At 57.3% G+C, this 22,674-nt stretch overlaps 1 protein-coding gene and 1 long non-coding RNA gene across 3 annotated transcripts in view; one reads left to right on the top strand and one right to left on the bottom strand.

Annotated features, from left to right (window-relative positions):
- The window catches only part of CDH4 (cadherin 4), a 597,516-nt gene extending 585,864 nt beyond the window's left edge, over window positions 1-11,652 (bottom strand). Inside the window, exons 1-2 of the mRNA XM_044748342.2 lie at window positions 11,520-11,652; window positions 9,278-9,389 (exon numbers count right to left, since the gene is read on the bottom strand). Coding sequence (XP_044604277.2) covers window positions 9,278-9,389; window positions 11,520-11,576 — 169 coding nt within the window. The 5' untranslated portion in view covers window positions 11,577-11,652. The remainder of the gene's footprint in view (window positions 1-9,277; window positions 9,390-11,519) is intronic.
- An 831-nt stretch (window positions 11,653-12,483) lies between these two features.
- On the top strand, window positions 12,484-17,410 carry LOC123277224 (uncharacterized). 2 transcript variants are annotated; one of them, XR_011494719.1, is made up of 6 exons: window positions 12,484-12,603; window positions 13,374-13,542; window positions 13,822-15,028; window positions 15,195-15,323; window positions 15,479-15,621; window positions 15,888-17,410. It is a non-coding gene; the product is annotated as an uncharacterized lncRNA (long non-coding RNA). The 2 variants fall into 2 exon arrangements; XR_011494718.1 differs by having other exon boundaries at window positions 13,822-15,323.
- Window positions 17,411-22,674: the final 5,264 nt, after the last annotated feature.

Below are 22,674 nucleotides of genomic sequence, written 5' to 3'. Positions count from 1 at the left end.
AGGCCCCGAGAGGGGAGGGCGCCCCCGATTCAGGCCGCCTCCCACAGCGCCCTGCTCCCAGCCAGGTGCACTCCCCGCCCGCGTGAGTCTCAGCCTGCATCCGCCCTCGGCCCCACTGGAAGCAGGTGCTAGGACCGCACGCTTCACAAAGCCATACACCCAGGGTCCCTCTCGGCCTTCCAGGCAGATCAACGTTGCCGGCCAGTGTTCAAACTGACATCCGGGCAGGACAAACCAACACAAAAAGAAACTCCGACATTTCTCCAAGTCAGACGCACACACACAGGCGCACACTCCTGAGGGAAGACCTGCAGGGCGAGCCGTCCTCCTCCGTCTTGCTCAGAGACACAGAGCAAAGTCCTTCCCACACAGAGATGGGGTCCCCTGACCCCAGGGCTGGAACCTAATTAAACTGTATTCCAAGTGGAAAATGCACCCACACCAGGCCGAGGATGCCTCTCTCAGGACCTGTGCTTCCGAGGGGCCTCTCGCCTAAGCCGGTCCCCTCCACCCTCCACCAGGACCGTCCTCCTGTTGGCAAGGCAGGGGCGGCACTCTCCCGCCCTGTGGATATTTATCTGCTGCTGGCGGCTTACTTTAATCCTTCCTAGATCCCCACACGCCACCAGCAAGAAAACGCCGGGAAGCCAAACAAGGAGACGTTGCGAGCAGCTGGATGGGAGGCGGCCGCACGCTCTGCAGCCACAGTCTACCCTCCGGAGCCTCCAAGGTGGCAGCTCTCCGTCTCAGGCCCACTAGGAAGCTGCCCGTCAGCGGCCTAATTTCAGACACAGGGCACAGCAGGCGGGAGCTCCTGGAAGGAGGCGGGAGCTGCTGAGGGCTGGAGCCTGGGATCAGACGGGCCCTCCTAACCTGTGACTCCCAGTGGGTTACTCAATCAGTGTGGGCCTCAGTTTCCTCCACGGTGAAGTGGGGGTGCCCACACGAACCGCTGAGGGTCCAGAGGAACAGACTGAAGAACAGAGCACGGTGCCCGGGACCCAGCAAACCCTCAGCACGTGGTAGCCAGAAACCAGCGTGCACGCCCACGAGGCGTGCTCCCTCATCACACGGCACGCGGAGGCCCCAAGGACATCCACGTCTTAATCCCCAAACCTCGGACTATGTCACCTGACGTGGCCAAAGGGCCTCCGCAGCTATGGGCAAGGTGAGGACCTTGAGACTGGAGACGATCCTGGCTGACCCAGGAGGCCCAGTGTCATCACAGGGTCCTTACGAGTCAAAGGGGTGGCAGGAGAGGGAGCGAGAGGAGGAGACGGGACCACGGAGGAAGGCAGGGAGGGACGCGATGTGCTGGCTGTGAAGATGAAGGAGGGCCCGCCAGCCAAGGAAAGTGGTGAGGCCTCCAGAAGCTGTAAAGGCAAGGAATGGACCCCTCCTGGAGCCCCCACAAGGACCAGCCCTGTCCACACCTGGACTCCAGCCCAGGGGAACCCATGTTGGACTTCTGACCTCCAGAACTGAAAGATGATAAATTTGTATCTTTCAAGCCGATAAATTTGTGGTCATTTGTGCCACACTAAGAAATGAATGCAATCCATAATCTTAGCAAATTCCACCCTGGAAAAGGCACAGAGTGCACGACGGAAAGTCACATGAATCATAGTGACCTCAACACACACCCAGGCGACGGGGTCAGGCCACCCACTGCCCTGGGCCCGCAGGTGTCCCAAAGGCATCAAATGGGAGGACATGTTGGCATATGGAGAGTCCTCGAAAGACATCAGCTGCCCCTGATGGAGGCCGGGAGGGAAGCGGCCTTCGGCGGCACACCCGGGTCAAAGATAACCATGTCATCTTTTGTGGTTTTGTTTTGCTCTCTGGTTTAAGAAGCGGAGCAGTGTGGCACAATACTGGAGGCCACCAGGAGAGGGCAGCCTAGAGCTCGGGCAAAAAGTCGCCACCATTCTGAGCCTTTTGACAAAAAGCAATCTTCTCAGCCCAGCTTACAACACACCACAGTCTGCTCTGAGGACGAATCTTGAAAGAAGGAGCGAAGGGCCGCGAGGTTTTACAAGGACACACGCGGGAGAGCTTTAGCACGCTCGACAGAAAGGAGCTCACTCGGCTCACGGGGTTTCTTACGGCGGGATTCGCCGGAGGAAAGACTGCTTCTTTAAAAAGTCAGAATAACAGCTACGTTTTCTGAAAGGACGAGTGCCTGCTGGCTCGCTGGCTCTCAGCTCCTGATTAGTTCTGGCATCTTCTTCACTGTGCCTCCGAGAAAAGATAGAGCGAGCGAGCGAGAGGACCAGAAACCTAGAGTCGGAGGCCCCTGCAAACACCCAGGACCCCTGACCCAGGCAGAGGAGGCCGTTACTGGATGCCCCCAACCCCGAGCTGGTGCGGGAGAGTGGGGCGGGTGGCTCCTCCAGACCAGCGTCCCCGGCTGCTCTCACAATCCGCCATCACAGGCCTCGTCAACGTCCCCAGAGCTCCCAGCCACAGTGGGAGCGGCTCGGGACCGTGGTTCTGTGCCGACACCCAGCACAGCCCAAATGTGTCCCAGGATTCCAGAGCCAGCCGGATGCCTTGCCGGGGTCTCTCTTGGCCGTCTCCCCGATGCCGGCAGAGGCTGAAAGCCGGTAAGGATGCTGCTCTGGGGCTGTCTGCTACAGGCCTAGAAGGGAAAACTCCCTGAGCGTCACAGACTCTGGCTCTTCCAGTCCAGGGCCCGTTCTGCAGACCACCGTGTCCACAGAGTCTGGACCCACTTCCGGGGAGCCTTCACACGTCGGGGGTGGCGATCAAGCACCGAGATGCACCGGGCTTCTAGCTTGTTGCCAGTGTCCGAGATGAGAAACAATTAGCACGTCTGACTGCTGATAATTGCTAATTTTATCACGGTGCCCCCGGAACACCTGGGCTACCCTCCGGTCTGCATAAAAGTTCAGGCTCTAAAACCATCTTCGTTCACATCACATGGGAGGTGCGAATGAGCTAAACGTGCAGGTCTGGACAAAGACCGGAGATACAGGGAAGGGCACGCATTTAGGCCAACCTCTCAACCTCGCCGATCATCAGTTTCTGACCCACACAACAGGAACAGCTTCATCTCCCCGGAAGGGTGTTCTTGAGGACGACAGGCGACAGCGGACGCAGAAGCTGGCACAGAGTCTGGCCAGACTCGACGTTATCATAATATCATAGCCACGCACAGTCTCGCATCTCCTCATCCCATGACTCCAGGAAGATCCATATTTCAGAAACGCAAAAATCTTAATCTTTAAGCCACAGCGTCAATGAGTCCGTCAACCTCACGTCTGTGTGTGCAGCTTCTTCTCCAGCGAGAATTTTCATTTAATGACAGGTGATTATGGAGGGGGCAGAGGGTAAAAGATGCCCAGGAAGCCCCTGATCCATCACCTTGGGGACGCGGTGTGGAGTGGCCACACCCTAGCACCTCCCTCTCGGGGCTGCAGGGGGAGTGATGGAAGCAGTGGCACACGGGGCGTCTGACAGGCACACGGGGCACCTGATGGTCACTTGATGGGCACACGGGCACGTGATGGGCACACGGGGCCCGTGATGGGCACATGGGGAGTGTGATGGCCAAACAGAGTGTGAGACGGGAACACAGGGCACCTGATGGGCACACAGGGCACATGATGGCCACACAGGGTGCCTGATGGGCACAGGGGCACCTAATGGGCACACGGGGGTTGTGATGGGCACAAGGGGCGCCTGATGGCTGACTGCAAGGGGCACAGTCTTTGCCTCGTTTTGTTTCTGATTGTGGCTCTCAGGGCCTCCATCTGCATGCGTGGGCTCTGGCCTGGGGGCAACACGGGAAGCTGGCTCTTCATGCTCCCTCATGGTGTCAGCCTCACTTCTCATCTGAGTGGCCACTTTCTAAGCACACACTCCCCTTCCTAAACCTCATAGCTCTGCGGCCAAGCAAAATTATAGCGGGAGAGGCGCTGGGAAATCCAGAGCAACGCTGGCCCCTGCAAAGGCATGGTCTCTCAGGACCGCCAGGGGCGTCGCGGCCTCCAGCACGGGCCGTGGAGGCTCCTTCCCAGGGACCCGAGGCCACGCCAACTGAGGCAGAGGGGGCCCAGGGGTGGAAGAAGTAGGAACATCCAGGCCTGGAGCTGCCAGAGCCGCCTGCCAGGGCTGGGCCTGCTTACCCGTCATGCGTCTCCACATCTCAGGCAGGACCAAGGCTCCTGGAAGCCAGTCAATACTGTGGACAAAGTCCCAAGGCACCATCTCCTGGCTTCCTGGAACAGGGGGCTAAGAGATCCAGTGGATTTCACGTTCTCTGATGGGCGCATCAGACAGACAGCCCTGCTTAATACATGGAGTGATTCATTCATACCCCGGCCTCAGAGAGAGTTTCAAGTGGTGACTTTGTTTCATCTACTCAACAAACATTTACCAAGTGCCCATGACATGCTCTCTGCCATCCAGCGTGCTGGACACAGATACTAATTCACCAAGGAGCAGAGGGAGAGGCCAAGGCCCAAGGCCCAAAGGGCAGGGAGAGGAAGCTGGAAACCCAGGCTCAGGGCAGAGGATGCAATGTGCTCTGAGCTTCCAGAGGGAAAGATAGGCACTTGCTAGAATGCACAGCTCTTGCTTTCCTAACGTCAGTGACTGCATTTGGCTGCATGCCACAAGAAGCTCAACTGTGGTATTTTAACCTTGTTTTTCTCACCTCTCCAGGGACAATATGTCCAGAGTTGTAGTTGTTCAAGGTTGCCACCTGGGACCCATTTTCTGCTCCACCATCCTCATAGTCACAAGATAGCTGCGGGGCCCCAACAATCACATCTGTACTCCATGAAAAAGGAAAAGGTAAGGGCAAAAGGCAGGAGGAATGGCCACTGAGTCTGTGTCTCTTCATCAGGAAAAAAACAGCTTTCCCAGAAGCCTCATCTAATAGAACAACCTAATTAGATCTCACTGACCAGCAAGGGGCTACCCTGCCACCTTGGTGTAAGAGAGTCGACAGGAGGTGTAGTCTCTTCACAGGGCTCAGTGGGAGCCGGGTGGTGGGCACAGCAGAGGGTGTGTTGTAAGGAAGCAGAGAGGAGAGGCGTCAGGCAGGCAGGCTGCAGCCGCGGCTAGTCTCTCGTTAGCGCCACTTGTGGTGCCCGCCCTGCGAGTGACCAGGACCCAGCGACGTCCCGGTGTCAGCACCTTCGGACCCATTCGTTATTCCCTCGGTAGCACTGACGCCCGCCCGCCAGGCCGCAAGGCAGGCAGGGTGCTGGGGTGGGGGACCTGCCCAGCCTCTCGCCGCAGCCAGAGTCACCGCCACACATGCAGGTCCGGCCACACTGCGGGCAGAGCGGGTGTTTTAAAACCACTTGTAAGGACAGGCACTGGGGCCTCGGGCCACGCGGGTCCACTGGGGCAGGTCCTCCGATGCAGGTCCCAGGCACCTGCCTCTGAGCCCCCTCTGCCCAGCCCTGGCCATGGCCCAGGGTGCAGACAAGTCATTCATTCAACAGCCACTGTGGGAGACTCGGCCCGGCTGGGGAGCCCTGGGGGTGGACGCTGCTGCCTGCGACCTGGCACCCTCTCCACCCTCCTCCTTCCTGAGACAGAACCAAGGTTCTGCTCCAAGTAGCCAACTGCTCACCTACCAGATGTCGGGTCCAATTCTTTGCTTCCCAGCCTCCCTACCCCTTATGGCTGGGAGAGCACATGACCTAGTTCTAAACAGTGAGCACTTCTGGAGAGGTTCTGAGAAAGTGTTTGCTCTCCCGATAGCAAAGAAAGGCAGATGGTGCTACTACTCCCTCCTTCTTCCTGCTCTGCACTCAAATGCAACGCCTGGAGCCACGGCAGCCAGTTTGCAAAAATGAGGCAACACAATGACAAGCTAAAGATGGTAGAACGGTAAGAATAAAGAAGATCAGGCATGTGATGTGCCACTGATCTGCCGCTCCAGCCCTTGACCACCTATCTCTTCACTGTTATGGGAGCAAAATTAACCCTCATTTATTTAAGATTCTCTTAATTGGATTTTATCCTGTTGGCCAAGACCATTCTGAGACGATCTGAATGGTAACCAGAGTGACAGCTGCTGCCCTCAGGAACCTTGGAGTTTTAAGTGAGAGAGGACTGACCAGATGCTATCAGTCCTCCAAGGTGGACGCAGAGTGTGGCTGAGGGCGCACAGGCTCGTCCTCACTAATCGAGGGCTGGGAGGGGAGGGCTTCTCTGAGGAAGCCACACCACTTGAAGTCATCAGGAAGAGAGCTCCTCTTTCCCCACCACTGGAGCTCACGGTTTGCCCACCTTCTCAGGTGACGTCAAGACCCCACTCCCTCCTGTGTCCACCAGACCACACGGCTACTCACCTGTCGCCGTCGTCTCCAGGAGCTAGGGGAGGTACCTCCCCTGAGCCCTGGCCCACCATGCACCCATCCCTCTCCCATCTTCGCGGGGTTTTCCCAGAGAAGCTAGTCTGGGTTTTTCTAGAACTCTGCCCGCCACGGAAGAGCAATGCAGGTCACCACCTCCGCGCAGCCTCGGGCCAGGCTGGCCTGAATTATTAACAAAGCAGAGAAAAAGACACCAGCTCAGCAACTGCCCCGCATTAACGCACGGCTTAGAGAAGGTTCAACTTCCTCCTAACAAAAACGGCGAACCGTGTACTTTAGGTATGCCCTGAGCCTGTCATCACAACCATCAGCGAATTCTCCTGGAAACAAAAGGACAGCGCAAACGCAGCTCCATCCATGCGCTCGCCAGAAGCAGCTCAGACGGGAACCAGACAGCGGGGAGCCAGGGCCCCGCAAACCAGCTGAACAAACGCATGAGAGCCAAGCTCAGCAGCTCCACCCTTCGAAAGGTTCACGACACCATAGTAGTTGCTGCCCTATTGGGGGAAACTATTTTAAGCCTAATTAGCATGAAATTTTTAGAATGCAAATGCTTTTCATTTAGACATACAGCAAAATGCCACGACATTTCTTCCATCCATTTATCATAAACAAGTTAATTACTGTGTAACAAATCGCTCCTTCTGGAATCGGGATGTTGGGGGCTGCTGGGGAGCTGACTCAGGCAAAGAGAAGGAGCCACCAGCCAGTCGTTAATGGCTTACGGCACAGTTCTAACAAAACGGTGACTGTGCAGCTTCGCTTGTCAAATTAAGGTTAAGCTCTCTCTGTTGGAATAACTCAATTAGAAGTAGTCATTATCCATTTAACTTGATTCCTACCAGAATAACAGAAATATTGTGCCTTTTATTTATTTATTTGTGACGCACGCGTCTTGACGGTCATCTCATAGTTCGCAAAGTTTTCTACATAAATAGAGAAATTTTTATCTGCCCTGGCTAGAGTGTATGTCAGCATTAGCTTTCGCCTCCTTATGTGTAAACTTATTTCTAAGATATAAAACGTCTCTTTGTTCCTGAGAACAAGGGGGGGGGCACACACAGGTGTGGAAGAAGCAATGGGACCCTCGCCCACCCCAGAGGAGGGGAGGGGCAAGGTCCCCAATGCCTGGGAGACAATGCCACTCTCCCCTCAACCAGGGTGGCGCTGGGCCTCATCATGGGCAGGAGCAGGTGCTCAGAATGCGAGTCACGCATCCACAAACCCCACAAGCTGGACCAGGTTCACCTCGGATGATGAGCTCTTCATCCTCCACTTGAGAAACCACCTGGGCTCACGGGCTAGGCCAACATCCCGCCAGCCATCAGGGCTTCCCACCACCCAGGCCGGCTCAGCCTGGACCCGCACAGCCCACCCGGAGCAAGAGGAGGCGCCTGTGTGAAATCTCACATTTATCACAAAGAGTATGAGAATCTGTCATTCTCTTCTGTAGTCGACAGCATTTGTCGTTACTAAAACAGAGGCATTTTTTTTTTCCTTAAATTCCTGAATAAAACTGATACTCCAAGATCTCATCAAGTTTAGCTCCACACCCAGGGAGGCATCAGGACAGGACGCCAGAACTCAGGACGTGCAAACAGCGGTATCACACCAAGTGGCTCCCGTTATGCGCAACAGTACAGGGCAGTGAGTGTGACGGAATCTTCCGGACCTTCTCTGCAGGCACACAGGGATGCTCAGTAAACCAACTGATCCTGAAAGACGGTCTACCCTTCCTACCTCTAAATGACATACACAGCGCAATCTACAGGGTCTCTCGAAAGCTCTTACCACAGCCGTGCACATGTGTTTCGGTTCTGGTTCATCTCTTTTGGTAATCCGTGGAAGAGTCAATAAGATCACAGCCCTGCTTCCGCAATCCACTCAGATAACAACAAGCAAGCAGGAAAGGTTGGATGCAGTGCAAAATAAAACTCCTGATTCATATAATCAGAAACAAACAAGGAAAGCCAAGAAGCTCTGTCTCCAAGGGAGAGGATCTGAAAAGCCACCTCGTTCTGTGTTCACACACACAAAGGAACTGCTGTCAGTTCTTGGGGGGAAATTCTCTATTCCCTGAAACACAAAACTGGGGAGAAAGGCAGCAGTCGGAGGATTATTTAGTCGTGAATGCTGAAACCCAGCTTTGCCAGTTTATCTAAAGTTCGCTCCCCCCATTGCTTTGAAATGAGCTACAAGCTGCCACTCTGGGACGGTGATGCCGGGAGCGAAGGCATCAGCAAGGTGCTGGTGGTTTGACTTTGAAACCTCAGGGAAGGAAGAACTGATTCATTTCCCCTCCCATGCAAATATAAAGTTTAATTAGTTTGTCTTGAAAGGGAAAACAGATCAATGTGCAGAATGATCTATTGTCATTTGAGTTTTGAAGCCGTCTTTGACTTCCCCATCACAAATGTGGATATAATCCTGCAGTTACGATAAGGCTAATTGGTCGTTCCCTCCTGCATGTGTGTTTTCGTGTTGTCAGTGGGGCAGTAATGAAAATGAATGCCACATTTGTGAACAGAACGTCTGTGGGCTTATTTACTGCATTTCCAACAACATCGTCTGCCTTAGCATGCATTTCAAAGCAGGGATAATTTAAGAATCCAGAATTTCATACATAAAAATACTTAGTAAGAAAGTCTCTCTCTGCTCATTATTTGGGTGACTTTACATCCGAACTCCAATTTGTTGCCCAGGAAATGATTCACCTCCCTCAAAAACGACAGGGACTCTGCATCATCCACCTGTGACGCCAAATGCCCTTTGGGTTGACCGGTCTGTACCTCAGTGACCTCACAACCACCATTTTGCAAAGAGCCTGGTTCAAAGAGCTCAGCCTTGCCTCTTCCACCGAAATGTTCCCCAATGCTGAGCATCGCTGCGATCCATTTCCGCCCTCCACCCCACCTTACCTTTGAGGAGCTTCTCTCCTTCCAGAATGTTTTGGGAGATTAATGCCGTGTAATCTTCTTCAGAGAATCCAGCCTTGCAGGTCTCCCTGGCTGTAAGATCCCCATTATGGGCCTGAGAAGGAAAGAAGAGAGAATAGGCATAGTCTGCGGAAATTCAACCCCACGCACGTTTATCAGGGGCCTGAGTGGCAACGTCTGGGGCTATGACAGGAATGCCACAAACCACAGCCTCCACGCAGGGGTAACGTGGTGTCTGCTTCTGTGGCCTTAATGGACATTAGCCTGGGGATAGGGGCGTGTGTTGTGGGGGGAGGGCTGCGCTTGCCAGGGCCTCAGCGGCACTTGGCGAGGGGAACGCCTGAGGAGCAGCAGGCGGGAGAGAAAGGAGTTAGCCAAGGAAGCCGCCGGGTGGGGAGGTCATCACTCCAGTAGAGACCTTTCACCCTGAGGGCCCAATGGGGGGCGCTGGGAGCGGTGGACTGGCGGGCTGCCTCCTCCCTGTGGCCACCAGGGAGGGAGGAGGGGGGCAGGGCCAGAAAGGAGATTCTTCATACCGGGCCGAGAGCCTGCCTCTGAGGAAGGCTGCAAGAACGCAGGGTGACTAGGAGGGGGGCGGGTTCACCCCTTCATCCTCTCCCGCCATTTCATTCCCTGGACATTTGTCCACCTTTGGAGCCCCCCTCTCCAGCCCATCCAGGCGAGAGAGCTCCCCTAACTGAGCGGAAAGGGTGGGTGTCCTGGCCTCGGAGCGCTCTCTGCTTTCCCGCCCAGTGGGAGATCCAGAGCCCACGGCACGAGGAGCAGGGCGAGGCTGGGGGTGGGTGGTGGGCCCCTCCCAGGCTGCAGGGAGCAGCAGCCACAGGTCAGCCGCGCTGCGCTCGGCTTGGGGAATGGAGGACAGACAGTGTGTGCCACAGGGACGCCAGCCCCGCGACGGGAGAAGGAGCGCAGCGACGCCCGCTCTCTGGCGAGCAGGGGGCAGGGGCGCAGCCCGCGCCCCGCAGTGGCGCCTTCGCCGGGGCTGCCGGAGCGGAACGCGCCTCCCCGCCGCCGCCTCCAGCCCCGCCCGCCGCCGCCGCCAGCCCTGGGTTCTAGAGGCCGCCGGAGCCCGAGCTCCCGGCTCCGGACGCGGGCGCCCCGCATCCGAAAGCATCCAAGGAAGCAGAGCGGAGCGCGGGGTCAGTACTCGGGAGAAGCTGCAAACCACGGCGCCCAGGAAAGTTTCCACCCGCCGCGGTGTGTGTGGAGCGCACCCCGACGGCCCGAGCCTCCGAGCCGGTCTCGGCGGCGGGCACTCGTTTGTTTCCGAGGTACAACAGCGCGGCCCGGGAGGAGCAGCGAGGCCGATCGGCCACGAGAGGGGGTTCCTGCAACTCCCGCGGCCTCGCCGCCTCCCCCCAGGGGCGCCACCCGGCGCAGCCCGCACGCTGCCCCCGCGGCCCTGCACCCAGCAGCGCAGAGCAGGGCGGGCGACTGCGCTCCGGGTTCCGCAGGAAGAAGGCGGCCGCCTGGATCGCGCTCCCGGGGCACCTCGCTCTGCGCCCGCTCGGCGCCCGGCTCCCCGGCCCCGTTACGAGCAGCGGGGGCCCCGCCGGACACGGGATCCAGCCCGCGCCGCAGAGAGTCCGTAGCGAGGATGCCCCGCGGTCCACATCGGCCGCCCACCCGACTGCCGGCACCCACAGGACAGAGGCGGCGCCGCGCCGGGAGCCCCCAGCCCCCGGGCAGGGGCTGCCAGACCCGGTACTCCGAGCACCCTGATGCCCGGTCCGCTGCCGCCAGGCTCCCTTCGCCTGCAGCTCTCGCCGGGGCTGGGCTCGCCAACTCCGGAGACGCGCGGCTCCCGGGCGATGGAGGGCGCGCCGGCTCCGCCAGCGGGCAGCCTGCCCGGGCGCGGGCGAGCCGAGCTCCGGGCAGCGGCCGCGGACCTGGGTGGCCGAGGGATGGTCGGCGGGTCCCGCTTCGGGCAGAGCTCCCTGGGTCCCCCACCCACCCACACTCCCATCCGGCTCCGCACCGCCGCTCCCCGCTGCCCCGGCGGCTCCCCGCTCCAGCCGACCGCAGGCGGCTTCGCGGAGCGCGGGAGCCGGCTGGATGCAGCGGTGCGCGTGGCAGGGCGCCCAGCGCGGGCCGGGGAAGCCCGGGAGAGCCCCACCGGGCGAGTGGGCGCCCCGCTGGCTCCGGAGGCGGCCCCGCGCTGCCCGGGGCTTCCGAGCGGCAGGGGCAGGAGGCGGCAACTTACCCGGAGCGCGCCGGAGAGCCAGAGCAGGACGAGAAGCACGCCCGAGCCCGCGGTCATCTTCCCCGCCACGCCGCGCCCGGCGCCCGCCCGGTGCCCGGCGCCCGGATCGCCGCCTCCGATCCCGCCGCTCCGATCGCCGCCGCCGCCGCGGCCGCCGCTGCCGCTCGAGCGGGCCCGCGCCTCCAGCCCGGCTGCGCCGCCGCGATCGCCGCCGGGCTCCGGGAGCGAGGCCAAGTCGGCCGGCGCGCGCTCCCCCGGGCCGGTGCGTCCCCGGCCTCGCAGCCGCCCGCGCCTCTGTTCCGCGCGCTCGGAACTGCAGGTGAAGCCGCGCGGCCGCCCCGCCGAGGCCCCGCCCGCCGCCCGGCCCTGCGCTCGCTCGGCCTGACGCGGGCCTTAAAGGCGCCGCGCCCCCCGCGCCGCGCCGCGCCCCCCGCGCGCCCGTCCGCCGCGCCGCCCCGCCCCGCTCGGCCCGGCGTGGGCAGGGCGTCCAGAGCGGGTGTCTGCCGGAGGGGCGGCGGACCCTCGGTCCACAGGGAAAAGGAGGGGGCTGTGAAGACTGGAGAAGGCACGAGGGTCCCCGCCCCCCAACCCTGGGCACCCCTTCTGGATGCGGAGCCCCTGCTGCCTTAGTCCCAATTCCTGCCTGGTCCACGGTGGGAGTGGGCGCTCCTCTGTTGTTTTCCTTGTCTTCTCACTACCTCCCTCCACCCGGGCCCCCCTCAGGCCTTGCGCCCGAATTTGGACCTAGAGACAGGATCCGAGAGGAACAGGCTGTGTTTCAGCTGGCGGGCTGTGCAGACCCGCCAGCGCGTCGGAAAGCTCCAAGTCTGGGCCCTGGCTCCTGAGCACCCTTCAGGGTCTGGACAGGACTCATGCCTGTTTGTGCGTCAGAACACTGTTAGGCCTGAGAAGCCAAGAAAGAAGTAGAGGCCCCAGGAAGGGAAAGGAGGAAACTCCCGGCAGAGGAGCTGTCAGGAACGTCAGCGCAGCAGGCCGGGCTCCACGGGCTCCGCTTGGGTGATTTCTGAGCTGCGGGACCCTTCTTTAAGGGATCATCAGGTGAAAAACATGTACAGCTTGGAAAGTGAGTAAATGTTTCTGCATGTTTCCTTTTGGCTTGGAGATTTGAAGAAAAATGGTTTTATTTGCTCAGATATTTCAAGTTTTCCTGGTCTTGGTTTGGAGGAGCTCTCTGTCCAGAATACGTTAGTTCTGGTTTAAGGGTACGCTGCAAAGGAGGGGGAGCAAAATGGAGTGAAGCTTTAGCTCCAAGGTCAGAGTCAACCTGGGCAGGAGAGCAGAAGTGCTGCCGACCAACCCCTACTCGTCCCCCGGGAACCTCACACCTGAGCAGGGCAGTCTGCTGGTTAGCGCAATGCGTTAGACTTCAGATTTTAGATTAGTCTAGAGAGGCAGGTTAGGTGCTATATCCAAGAGCAGGAGGCCATCTGCAGTTTCTCACCTTTTAACTGTGTGACCAGCCAGTGGAACAGCCACCTGTACCAGCCTGCCGGGCCCCACCTGGTGGGAGAGAAACAGGAGACCGATTTACCTGGCCAAGTGTGCCAGGCTTGTCGTTCTGTTCAGATGCCCACAGGGGGCTTGCGTAGCCGGTGAGGTTTCATGTACAAACCCATCCGGAATCCACAAGGTGGGGAACTCCATTCCTCGGCCATGTGCTCACCCTCTAAAGGACCCCGTCTGCTTCCCTTACTCAAGGCACTTCCTCGCCCCGAGAGGGCTCACACAGGCCAGCCAAGGCTGCTCACTGTTGTCCTGAAATGTCCATCCACCCATCACTGGGACCTGCCTTTGTCCTCAGAAGGCCCCAGCATGATGCGAATCATTTCTTAGGATGGGCATCCCAGGTGCTCTGTGAAACGGCGGGAGTGCAAGCGGAAAAACAAGATCGTGTCGGGTGGGTCCTGAGGCCCAGGTACTGGAGGAGACACATCTCCCTGTGTCCGGCCACTGAATGTCCCAGGTCTGGACACCCCTGAAGTGCTCTGTGACCTCCAACAGGGTATGTACCTCCCGGCAGTAACCAGTCTTGAGTCGAACCCTGACGTGGGAGCTCTGTGTTGGTTAACTCAGAATCATCCTCACTCCGTCGGTGGTTCGGTTTTCATGCCCCTACAGGGGGGGTGGGGGAGGGGTGTGCAGGGTCAGGCACAGGTGGGAGCTGTGGCACAGCATTCCGCCCAGGCCCTGCGCCCCCACCTGTGTAGCATTCCCCGAACTTGTCTGACTGAGGAAGCCCTTTACGCAGCACACAGCATCTTACAGGAACTCGCGTTTTCAGGAAGATGGTTTCAGCAGCGCTGCAGTGACTGATGCGAGCCCAGCAGAGAGCATTGGTTTATCAGACTTGCTGTGAATGGAGCGGTGAGCATACATTGAGAGGAGGGGAAAATGTGATCTAAAACACAAGGCAGTAGATTTCAAAGGATAGTCTGCAGCCTTGTCACTCGGAGTGTGGTCCCCAGACCAGCAGCATCGACACCCCTAAGGAGCTTGTTAAAAATGCAGAGCCTCAGAGCACACCCCACGCCTACCTTACGTGCGGGCACCTGCATCTTGACCGACTCCCCCTTCGCTCCACCTCTGTCCTCGGGGCATCTGCTTCAGAATCCTAGGGAGGCTCCTGAACGATGCAGAGTCCTGGGTTCTGCCTGAGGCCTGCTGACGTGGAGCTTGGAGAATGGGGCCTGGGACCTGGCCTTGTAACAATGTCTTGGGGTGACGTTCACGCACACTAGCGTTTGAGAACCACTGGCCTGTCCCACAGGCAACAAGCAGCTCCTGGGAGCCTCCTAAAAATGCTACTTCCTGGGCCGCCCCTGGATCTACTGAGTCTGGGCGTCTAGGGGCCGAGCCTGGGAATCAGCACGAGGATGATGGTGAAACGGACACAGCTGCCCTGAGGCGGGACTCCAGCCAGCTCTGCTCTGCCCAGCATCCTGGGGCTATGCCCACTGGGAGGAGGAGCTGTGATCTCCGCCCCTGGATCAAGAGCCCTAGAGAAAAGTGTGCTTTTGTTTCTAGGAGAGATTAAGAAAATGCATTTGGGAGGGTAGCCTATGAGTGGCTGTTTGCTCTCGACACCTGTAAACTGTTGACTGTAATTGGACCACAGATGTTCCCTGAGCCTGATAGCTTTCTCTCCTCCGGCCGTGGAGGGGAGTCTGGGGAGGGGTTCTTCTCTAGAAGGAAATCGAATGATTGTATTGGGGCTGCATTTCCTTGCCTTCCTCTGATTTAATCTGTTTTTCTACATTTATCATTATTATTTTCGACACTTCAGTGTTAGACAAAAAGCTGTTTTGTAAAAAAACCAGGGGGATGTTAGCAAAAGGTGTGTTCATAGAATCAAACAGAATCTTTGTGGGCAAATGAAGGTATTCAAAGTCCTGCAGAAATGCATGAAATCCTCTTGAGCCCCCCAGCTCAAGGAGACCTCCCAGCGTGGAACAGAGAAGAGCAATCTCACAGGAGAAAGCAGGAGAGAGGTAAGACAGGCTGGCACAGGTCGCTGTGTGCTCAGGTCCAGCGATGCTCACCCACAAAGCAGATGGACCCTGGGGAGCAAGAGGAGAGTGGCGTTAGTGCCACTGTCTTCGTTTTCACCAGCATCAGCTTTGTCTTTAACATCTATTGATATCCGGTGTGTGCCAGGCGCTGTGTGGAAGGTCTGCGAGTCATCATCTCCCATAATCCTCACACACAAAAGAGGTGATGTCCGCACGTTCCACAGACAGAAAACGGACCTGGAGATGTGGAACAGCCTGCCCGGGGCATGAGCTGGTGTGTGGCCAGGCACTCGGCGGTGTGACCCACCGCCTGGGCTCTGCTAGTGAGGGAAGCCGTGTCCTGGCAGCAGCGGTGGGGAGGGACCTCTCAGGGGCCAGGGGTTCCATTCTGTGCTGGTGCCTGCTCATGTGTTTCCTGTCTGCCCTTAGGAAGGGGGGCTGCAGTGGTGGAAGTGGGGAGATGTGTCACAGGATGCCAGTAACAGAGCCTCATTCACGACCTTGCGTGGTGTCCGACTTGTCATTTGCTGGTTTTTAGAAGCAGCTTGACAAGAGGAGAAAAGGAGGTCAGGGTGAGCTCGGCTGACGTGGGCAGACTAGTGCGCGTCAGGGAGCACACACAGTGCACCGTTACCCCTCATCCCCTGGACGGCGAGGACCCCTGACTCCCAGGAGCACAGCACTGCCCACACCCCTGCTCCCTGGGTCCTCCTAATGTGGGATGGAGCTCTGCCCATCCATGTCTGGGATGCCCCGTATCCCTGTGCCATCAGGATGGGAGCAGAGAATTGATTATTTTCCTTTTACTTTCTTTTTTCTTGTTGTTCTTCCCCCAAAGCATCTCTCAAGTCCATCCCCTCCCCTCCAGCTACCCATCGGAGCCCCGTCATCTCTCACCTGGATCCCTGCGCAGCCTCACTCCTCTCCCTGCAAACCTGGCCCCACGGGGACCACTGAAACTTGCATCAGAGAACATCACGTGATGCCCTGCTTCAAGCCCTCAGGCTGGACCCTCTCGGAACCTCGATGCTCTCTCTATGGCCCACAGGTCCTGTGCCATCTGGCCCCTCCGCCCCCTCCCCCTCGCTCTGCCCTTGCTATCTGGAGCATTCTGCCCCAGGTCTAGGCAAGGCCGACTGCTGCTCAGAGATGCCCTGCAGGGCCCCCAGCAAGGCTGCTCGCCCACCTCTCCTCAGCCAGGACCTTTCACACCTATCACATCCCTCTGGTTCTGTCTGTCTGATGTCTGCAGTACAACAGGGGCCTCTCTGCCCGGCCCCCTGCCCTCTCCCCAGCTCCCGGATGGTGCCGGCCCAGGCTCAGCAAACATCTGAATAAATGAATGTCTGAGTGGATGACTGGGAAAGCTGGGAGAGAAGGTGCAGTCTCCTGGGACTTAACCTTGGGGGAGTGGGGAGGGGTCGGTGATGCCACGCTGCCTGAACTCCTGCCCCACGCCTGGGAAGAAGGAATACCGGTGGTTTTTCTTCTTTCTTCTGTGAACTCTGGGGCAGAATGAGAGCCAGGGCCGGGGGGAGGGTGGTTCAGCTGAATGTGGCAACGACAAGGGGTTAGGAAGACATCAGGGGGGAGTGGAAGGAGGATGATAAAATGCATGTTGGGGAAGAGGAACCGATTAAACAGTCAACTAGATAATATTAGATTTAGAGGGAGGGAGAAAATGGAGATGTTGGAAATATGAGTAGACTGAGTGGCAATAAAACAGGAGAGAGACCAAGAAAATGGGGAAAAAGTAGAAATGGACTTTCTGAGTTAAAGCATCCGCCTGGGACTGGAGACTGCGCAGCCAGGACGCCCCTTTGGCTCAGCCGCTCAGGCATCCCGGAGGAATCGGGTTTCACCCGTAGGCTCACTGGTTGGATGCTTTCAAATTCCATTTAACCCGGTTTGATCATCGAATTTTGGGGGATTGCTGCCGGTCACCTCCAGAGCACAAGCCCCTGCCGGCTGGACTCCTTGGGGGTGGGGCAGGGTTCCCCGCCCAGCCCCAGTCTGCTCAAGTGCAGCCAAGACAAGTGTCCTGTCCTCAAGAAGCAAGCCCTCCGTTCACCTTCACGAGCTGGGGCCCCACTTTGCTTTCTGGGTCTGTGGTTGAAGCTTCACGGAGAAGAAGCTGCAGAGGCAGACGGACGAAGCCGCCTGCTCAAGGACACGACCCCCCTGGGAGCCGCTTCTTTGGGAGAAGGCAGGGCCCTCACACTTCAGTTGAGCAACAGGGTCACCTGACAAGCATTTTAAAAACATGAGTGCTTGGACCTCAGACCAGCCCCGTAGGGTCACGTCCAGCAACTCTGTTCTTGACGTTCCCCAGATGAAGTTAAATGCACACCGGTGGTTGGGCATTAAACCCCTTCTGAGTGTTTCTATCTCAATGCCTTAGTGTGACTTAATTTTTGATCTTTTTCTAGTAAAGGGGCTTCCATGGGTTGGGAAAGTGAACACTTGATTGATGGAAGGAAAGGTGGCAGGGGCTCCAGAGGTGACTGATTTCACCTGTCTGGGCGGGGTACGACAGAGGGATTCTGGGGATGGCTGCAGGGGCCTCAAGGCCGCTGGGCAATATGTGTGAAACGGGGAAGAGCTCTGATGGAAGGAAGTGAGGGACGTGCAGATGTGGTCACCCACCTACTCCGCAGGCGACCAGCTCTCAGCCCAAATTCCTAGAGCCGATCCCTCAGAGCAAGATTCCTCCCACAGGAAATGGACCAGAACTGGATCTCAGGCTGCACACAGCAGAGGTGAGCGCTGGGTGGTGTGGAGACGGGTGCTGGGGCATCAGAGGATGCGATGGGAGGTGCAAAGTAAACCAGTAGGTCAAGACCCTTCTCTGCCCCAACAACTGCAGAAAGGAGGGGCCCCCAGGGTCCCGTGCAGGGCGCCAGCAGAAGGCCGAGTGCTGTGCAGCAGCTGATGGCTGCGTTGCCGGGCAGGCCGGGTGAGAATGAGCAGCATCTCTGACATCCGGGCAGCTCTGTCATTTCCTGAGCCCTTTCTCAGGCATCACCCCATCCACTTGCTGCCACCTCATTTCGCAGATGAGGAAACTAAGGCTCAGACACGGGAACCGGCCCAGTGGGAGTTAGGCAGCTCATTGGAAACAGAACAGGGAGACCACAGAAGTCTGCTCATAGCCCAGGGGTCCTCCCCAGGGAGGCATTTTAGCTCCACAGCTATAACGCAGAAAGTGGCTTCTTCTGGAGTATTCCCAAACTAAGAAGAAGAAGAGCAGAAACTGGAGAGCTAACCTAGATCACGGTTGTTTTCCACGGACTCTACGGTCTCAGGACCCAGGACCACGGATGCCCGCCTTCTAAACCAAAGAGGAGGAGGGCCTGTTTGATCCACCAACCAGTGTCTTCCCTTAGCGAGCTTGGGCTGGTGTGCACAGGTGGACGAGACGGCAGGGCTTAGGCTGGGAGAAATTGTGCCCCGTCCAGGCCCATGTGTCCGTCGGGGCTGGCTCCTCCGAATTCATTGACCCCTCAGGACTCCGATGATGCACAGGTGCTACACGATGTCCAGGGGTGCCGCTGGGGACAAGAGACTGGCCCCTGTCTCCGTGGACCACACCATCCGGAGGGGAGTTAGAATACAGACCCTGGGCGAGGAAGTGGGAAGCTCAGCGAGGCGTGCGTGGCAACAACGCCTTATACTTTCACACCTGGTGTTTCAAGTGCTCCCCACAACCTCCCTGTTAGAAAAGTGGGACTTGCAGTGTCAGCCTCAATTTACAGGTGAGAAAATGCACACACTTTCAGCTCCAGGACTAGGAAACAGGTGCCGCTCTCTTCCCAGAACACCTGGATTCAGGATTCCAGGGGCCTGCGGGGTGTCTGTTGTTCTAGGCTGGAGCCGCCTGCTCAGCCAGGCTGCCCATCAGCTCCCATCCGAAGTCTGCAGTCTCTGTTTACTGTGAATATAGATGTCCCTGGGGGGTGGGGGTGGGGGCGGGTTATTCCACTTAAAAAAAATTAGACTTTATATTTTAGAGCCGTTTTAAGTTTGAGGAACGATTGAGCAGACAGTGCGGAGAGTTCCCAGATACCCATAGCTTCCGATCCTCCTGCCCACCCTGCAGCTGCCCTGTTACTGCCGCAGCGGTTAGTCTGCTACATTGTTACAATCGACCAATCAATGCTGATACATTATTATTAAGGAAAGTCCGTAATTTATGTTCCGGTTCCTCTGTGTTGTGAGCTTCTGTGGGTTTTGACAAACGTATCCACTATCACAGGGTCATACTGCATACAGTCACTGCCCTAGAAATCCCTTGTGCTCCACCCGTTCATCCCTCGGCCTTTGCCCTGCCGTCTGCCCCTGGCAACCACTGATCTTTTTACTGTCTGTATAGTTTTGCCTTTTCTAGAATGTCATGCAGATGGAATCATACAGTGTGTAGACTTTTCAGATTGCCTTGTTTCACTGAACAGTATGCATTTACGTTTCCTCCGTGTCTTTTTATCACTGAATAATACTCCATTGTGTGGATGGACCACAGTTTATTTATCCATTCACCCAGTTAAGGACATCTTACTTGCTTCCAATCTCTCTGGGTTTTTAAGTAGCAAAGACTGAAGGTCCTCCTTTCCCACCATCCCCCTAAATGAATCTCAGATGTCCCAGTGGTTTCTGTCTGGATTTATGTGGTCCTATGATCCCAACTGCGCAGCCTCTGCTCCCAGCTTTATCAGATGGGTTGCGTTACTACCTCCGGCTTTTGGCCATGAGCTTGGGGGTGAGGCTGGGAGGTGGTGTGCTCATGACACCCCCATCCCATCGCTGCTACCTCCATGACAATAACCTGCCTGCCCTGGGTGAGCCACACTGCCCTGGAGCCTGCTGGTGACACCCATTGTCTCCTGACACCTTCCACAGCACAGACTTTAGATGCCAGTTAACAAAGTTGTCTTCACTCTCTCCCACTTAAATACTTAGGATTCGGGAACTGGCAAGGATGAAGCACTCTGCATTTATAAATAGTCTCCTTCTTTTTGGGATTTCAATGACTATTATGATTGTCCTCTCTTTCATTTATAAATTATTGCTGGGGAAGGCACATTCTCAACAAATACTCATTGCTCTTAAGAGATAATGATCTTCGCGCCATGGCCTTCCCTACCCAGGAGCCAATTTACTGCACTTGAAATTCAGTGTTCAGAGGAATATTGTGAAAGTGCCGGAGAGATAACGCAGCTAGGAGAGGGTTGGTGTCGCTGGTGGGCCGCTCCGACTCTCACAGTCAGGAAGCTTCTGGTGCAGATTGAACCAAGGAAAGAAGAGCCCCCTTCCCTACGGACCCTGTTCCAGGACTGGAGACTGAGCGCTTTCGATGCCTGGTCTGTCTACTCTCACGCCCGTTGTCTGAGGTGGGGTCCGTTTTCATCTCCATTTGCTCGGAGGAGACGAAACTTATAGGAGAAGCAGTGGCCCTCCCTGGGGGAGGTTAAAGATGGCAGCAGATTCTTTCTGCTCTTCCCCCTGAGAGCTGAAGCTGGATTCCCTCTCCTGAATCCGGGCTGGCCCTCACAACCTGCTTGGCCAAATGTGAGAGAACTGAGTTTTGGGTCCTCCAAGACTAGGTCATGAGAAGCCTTGCAGCTCCCACAGGGCTTCTTGGAACACAGTCTCTGGGACCCCGAGCTGCCATATACGATGTCCAACCCCCCTGAGGCTGCCATGCTGGAGTGGCCACATGTAGGGCCCCTTCCAGCTGTGCTGACCACAGCGCCCACCTTGTGAATGAAGCTGTCCAGGCCCCTCCAGACCAGCCTGACCACCAGCTGAGAACCACGGGGTGACCTCCACTGACATCACGTGGAGCAGAAGCATCATCCAGCTGGATCCTGTCCGAATTCCTAACCCACGAAACTGAGAGATACAATCAGAGGGGGGACGGAGTTTCAGACACTAAGTGATGGGGTGATTTGTTATACAGCAACAGATAGCTACCTGTTACACTGCCCGGCTTCAGAGGCAGAGTGGACGCAGACCCAACTACTTGTCAAGCCTGCTCACTCAGCTACCATGTTAAAGTCACAGGAGGGAAACTCATTCTTGCCTCCATGGTGCCCTGGATGCTGCTGAGCTCACAGCTGTCCTGGGCAGCCATTGGTGCTGTGGGATGGGAGGAGGTGCCTATTTGTCCCAGTGCCCACAGGGAACACACTTTCCAAGGCAACTGATTTGCTCAAAATCTAGTTGATTTAGCTGTAAACACAGAAGTTAGACCCTGGAAACCCCAGCCACGTCCCTAGTGAGGTTTGCTTCTCTCACGCAGCTGCAAGGACGTTGCCCTCCCCAGGAGGCCCCGCTCAGCGTGCCAGCCCTTTCCACGCCCCTTTCACACATGGAATGTGCTGTTCTGCTCACACCCTTGTTTGCAGGAGACGAGCAAGACAGGAGTCATGTCTCTCATCTCTTGTTTTCTCCAACCCCAGAAGGAGGCAGGGCGAGGGGGACGGGGAAAAGACAAAAAAAAAAAAAAAAAAAAAAGAGTGAAACCGTCCATTTCAAGAGACTAAATACAGGTTAAGTGTCCTTCCTGGGGACTCTGCCCTGTGTTTTCCTGAAGACTGAGCAGGCCTGGATGAGGCGCAGGGGTCCTGGGAGATGTGGGTCGGCTGCGCATGTGTTGGGCTGGTATGATTGAGCGAAGGCAACAGGGGGACATTTGTGCCCGTCATTGCTCCCAGCATAGACAGAGCACCCCGAGAGGAAAGGATGTTGGGGAAAAAAGGGTATAAACCGTCTCTGAAATGGTAAATGTGGGAACCGAGCCAGGGATGGGCCTCTGTCATCTAAAACTCCCTGGTTCCCAGACTGGAGCGTCTGCTGAGGGACGACTGCATGGGAGGGCGGCCTCTGTGAGGCTCGCTCTCTGAGAGTTGGTTGCCCAGAGGACCCACAAAGCAAGACCGAGGAGCGAGAGCACAGCCAAGGAAAAACAACCCTCCACAGCTCGCACTCGGGGAGGGCGTTTATCCCCCGAGCAGCGGGCAGGGTGCCCCGCCCAGGCTGGCCCTGCTCCATGAGCTCGTCCTGCAAATGGTATTTGGGACGGGGGTTGGCTACATGCAGGCCCAGAGCCTGAAACAGCTGAGACGTCACTAGAGTCCAGGCCAGGGTAAGTGGTGGCCCCAAGTGGGCTCTGCACTGAGTGTGTCACCCCAGCCAGGTCACATCCTGAAAGTGCAGCAAGTGGTGGAGAGCCAGAGGAGCGGCATGGCTGTAGGGGACACGCTACTTGTCCAGGAGGCGGGAAGGTGCAGGGGCTGGTTTCGAAAGGATGGTTGAGGAGGGCTGTCTCCACGGCAGTGGACACCTTGGAGTCCCATGGTCCATTGTCTAGACCACCCTCTGGTCTCATGTGCAGCCGGGGTGGGCTGTTCCCATGTGAGCCGGCAGCTGCCCACCTCAAGCCTGGAGGTGCCTCCTTCTGCCTCCAGGACACCCCTCAGCCCTGCACAGGCTGAACCCACGGTGTCTGTGTGGAAGGGGGTTTGGGGGGTACAGACCACTCCCTGGGGCCCACCTACAACCAGCAGTGGGCAGGAGTTGGTGGGTATGTACCCCTGGCTCCTACCCTCAGTAAAACAAATCTCTCG

The sequence above is a fragment of the Equus asinus genome, chromosome 15 (genome assembly GCF_041296235.1).
Source record: "Equus asinus isolate D_3611 breed Donkey chromosome 15, EquAss-T2T_v2, whole genome shotgun sequence".
In the NCBI taxonomy this organism is placed as follows: domain Eukaryota; kingdom Metazoa; phylum Chordata; class Mammalia; order Perissodactyla; family Equidae; genus Equus; species Equus asinus.
This window is presented reverse-complemented; position numbering and strand designations above follow the sequence as displayed.